Source organism: Vollenhovia emeryi, unplaced genomic scaffold (genome assembly GCF_000949405.1).
Source record: "Vollenhovia emeryi isolate VEMERY1.0 unplaced genomic scaffold, V.emery_V1.0 DF939323.1, whole genome shotgun sequence".
NCBI classification, from domain to species: Eukaryota; Metazoa; Arthropoda; class Insecta; order Hymenoptera; family Formicidae; genus Vollenhovia; species Vollenhovia emeryi.
Genome location: NW_011967043.1, coordinates 8,198 through 11,818, shown reverse-complemented (window position 1 = coordinate 11,818; position 3,621 = coordinate 8,198). Strand labels below are relative to the sequence as shown.

General features: G+C 39.7%; 1 protein-coding gene across 3 annotated transcripts in view; it reads left to right on the top strand.

Annotated features, from left to right (window-relative positions):
* Nucleotides 1–340: 340 nt before the first annotated feature.
* Nucleotides 341–3,621, top strand: part of LOC105558664 (N-acetyltransferase 9-like protein) — a 4,915-nt gene continuing 1,634 nt past the window's right edge. Inside the window, exons 1-4 of one of the 3 annotated variants that reach the window (XM_012006474.1) lie at nucleotides 341–531; nucleotides 643–711; nucleotides 1,108–1,183; nucleotides 1,996–2,052. In XM_012006474.1, the coding sequence (XP_011861864.1) occupies nucleotides 406–531; nucleotides 643–711; nucleotides 1,108–1,183; nucleotides 1,996–2,052 (328 nt within the window). In that variant the 5' untranslated portion in view covers nucleotides 341–405. Of the gene's footprint in view, nucleotides 712–1,073; nucleotides 1,184–1,995; nucleotides 2,053–3,621 lie in introns of all 3 variants that reach the window. The other 2 variants (XM_012006473.1, XM_012006475.1) reach the window with 2 other exon arrangements.

Genomic DNA, 3,621 nt, shown 5'->3' with positions numbered 1-3,621 from the left:
AGTACAGTTCGAACCAAGAGTTATCTCGAAGCGCAGCACAACTGCGCGAGATCGTGTAACCTCTGACAACGAGCTAATTTCTCGATCGGACTGTACCTTTCCGTCCCCACTCTCGACCACCCTATAAGCCAGACAATGACAAACGCCACTCGACGATGCTCTCTCTCGGTACACACGGCTCGGCTCTAGCGCGCGTTCCAGTTAGTATATATATTTCAGTGATTTGGGTATCTGTCTTCCTCTAGTGGACGTGATCTGAAGGCGATCACGTGATCACGCCCACGCCACACTAGAAGAAGATAGATACCCAAATAAATTGGCGTTGTCCTTTTCCCTCAGGAGGATATTCCCCACTACCTCATAAGCACCACGACAATTGGCTAGACATGGCCGTATTGGATCCAGATGGAGCCAGGAGCCAGAAACTTAATAATAATAATACCTCATAAACAGTCTATCTTTTATATGTCTATGCTCGGGACACAGTACTTGGGCTTGGGACTCTTGGGAGCTGTACGAGCGGTAAACATCGTAAGAAGAAAAGATTGGACTAAGTTTCACGTAATTTACCGTATCGTGATTGTATGCTAAAGGATATGAAAAGCTAATTTTTAAATTAAATTTTTATTTAATCATGAGGAGAAACGTGAACACTCGTATCAGCGGAACGAACGTAATTTTGGTACCGTACGAAGAAAAACACGTTACAAAGTTTGTATTGTATTACATCTCTTCTCTCTTTACACGTAATAATAGCTGCTTTCCTTTTACACTCAAGTGATACTGAGTCACTCAGTTATGTGAGTATTTTATACTCAGATATGACGTCATTAATGTGAGTCTATTAAACTCACTAAAGCACACGGTCTTGATCGTGTGAAAAAACACAGTTAAATCTGGTTGAATCTCACTTTCAAGAATCAAAAGGAACATGCATTCAACTGAGTTATGACGTCACAAGTGAGATTTATCTGAGTTTTCATGTAAAAGGAAAGCAACTATTGAATTCGGTTAAACGTACGTCTAATAATACAAGAATCCGACTGATGCGTTATCTCGGAAATTATGTTAAGGTATCACGAGTGGATGAAAAATCCTATATTGCAGTATTTGACGAGCTCTGAGCCATTGACATTGGATGAGGAATTCGAGATGCAAAAACGATGGTTGGAAGACGAGGATAGTAATTATCTAGACTAGCATAGCTTATAGACCAACATTTGTAATTCTGGACATTGACTCGAAGCGTGTACGCTTCTATCGTTTCTCCTTTCATAGCTCTCAATTTATCCCTGCTTATATTATTTTGAATATATGTAAGTAGAAATTTTTATGCATCGTTCTTTTTACGTTTGCAAGTATATATGATAAAAGTCGAAATATGATTTTGACTTATTCAATAAACTCGTCAATGCTTTCCTTATAAAATCAAATTCCGCGTTATTGTTACGGTTCTGTCAACTTTCCCCAAGTGATATTTTTCAACCTGTTTTATCACTTTTGATCACGTTCTCAGAACGTGTCGAGCTATGTATAGATTAGCTATAGGCAACGGACTATGTCAAATTATGTATAGGTTATTTCTGTTGCTATATACAAATTTGTCAGATACTTAATTTCATTCTGAATAACTTGTTGACTTTCTTATAGTTGTTTATACATTGGACAAGCATTGTTTCTTATCATATTATTTTGCATGATTAAGTAATACAAGTATCTTGCACAATATATCATCTAACACGGGTAATCCAAAGAAGCAAATAAAAATGTTTTTATACATGTACATTTCATTCATATAATGGCAAAAAAAAGACAAATATGAGAGAACCAAGGAAGGAGAAATCAAGTATAAACGATCAATATACATCAAAGAATTGCAAATTTTGGATAGCTCTAGGCAATATTTTAGTAATATCTGTAACTTGTCATATACAAAGTAACTCAATTGGTTTGTATTGGATGATCTTCATATAATTAGGCTGAATTATTTTGCAGAATGCACCTTTATTATTCTTGACCAACCTGTATACGTAGCGACCGGAAATGAAATAGGTATGTAAACACTGGGCTGCGTTCATAAACCAATCTTTTTGAATTGAACAAATTTACCGATCTGCTTGTTTCCACTGATCGGAGACTGTAAGGGTGCCGTCACACATGGACTGTGTTCAGCAGAAGTTAGCGCTTGCTAAGCGCTTTGCGCTCATTGGATTATACTTTCAGATCTGTGCTGAAATAGAGCTATTCTTCTAGATCTATCCAACCAGCATAAAGCGCTTATTAAGCGCTAACTTCTGCTGAACACAGCCATAGTGTAATCTGCGTAAAGCGTAACTGAAACAACTAATAGTGGATTAGAGTTTTTCTTGTACCCTCGAACGGAAATGCTAAACGAATTTGTAATTGGTTTTTGTAACTTACGCTTTACGCAAGTTGCACTGCATGTGACGGCACCCTGAGCCTGTTCGCATCGCATATCCCAACACACCTCTAGCCCTAGGGCTCAATTTTGGATTTATTCCTAAGAGAAACGTATGCGAAACTTATGCTCTTGAGGCCTGTGTCCACGATGCTAGGACTTGGTCCAACTTGTATTAAGAGCATAAGTTTCGCATACGTTTCTCCTAGGAATAAATCCAAGATTGAGCCCTAGGGCATGTTGGGATATGCGATGCGAACAGACTCAGAGTGCCGTCACGTGCAGCGTAACCTGCGTAAAGCGTAAATTACGAATTTGGACCAAGTCCTAGCATCGTGGACACAGGCCTTTACAGAAAAGTTGTAAATTGATGGGCTGATTCGCATGGTTTTTAACCAATCGACTTTCAACTGTTCTGTGAGAGTGGAATTTTCGTTCATACGTTAGATAAACATCTTCCGAATAAATTCAAGAATCGAGCCCCTGCTTGCCCCAACGACCTATTATCAATACCAATCATTTTATTTAAGATTTAAGTGACGGTATTGATTGTTGTGGCAAGCAGGAGCATGTGGACCGATATTCACACAGTCCGTTTTATATTTAAGATAATCTTAAGTATACTCTTAATGTGTTTTTAACCAATCGCAGAGCCGTAGTAGCCTCTTAAGACAACACTTGAGATGATTTTGAAATAAGGCTGATGGCAGACAACTATCCGTAAGCGCTTAAGACTGACGTAGTCGTAGACTTAAGGTAAGGCAGAGAAAAACGTAAGCCGTGGAACACGTGTTCCTTACGGCTTACGTTTTTCTCTGCCTTACCTTAAGGCCCGGTCTACAATGAGTCGTTAGTCGTTAGTCAGAAGTCGCAACTATATGTTGATCCTTTTCCTTTCTAGGTGGAAGAAAAAGGACCGACATATAGTTCCGACTTCTGACTAACGACTAACAACTCATTGTAGACCGGGCCTAAGTCTACAACTACGTCAGTCTAAGGGTGGAGTCCCATGGAGCGGAATACGCGGAAGCGGAATCAGCGGATCGCCAATCACAAGACCGTTTCGACGGAATTTTTGAAAGGGCTCTATCAGAATAATCTTGCGATTGGCGATCCGCTGATTCCGCTTCCGCGTATTCCGCTCCATGGGACTCCACCCTTAAGCGCTTACGGATAGTTGTCTGCCATCAGCCTTAGGCTGC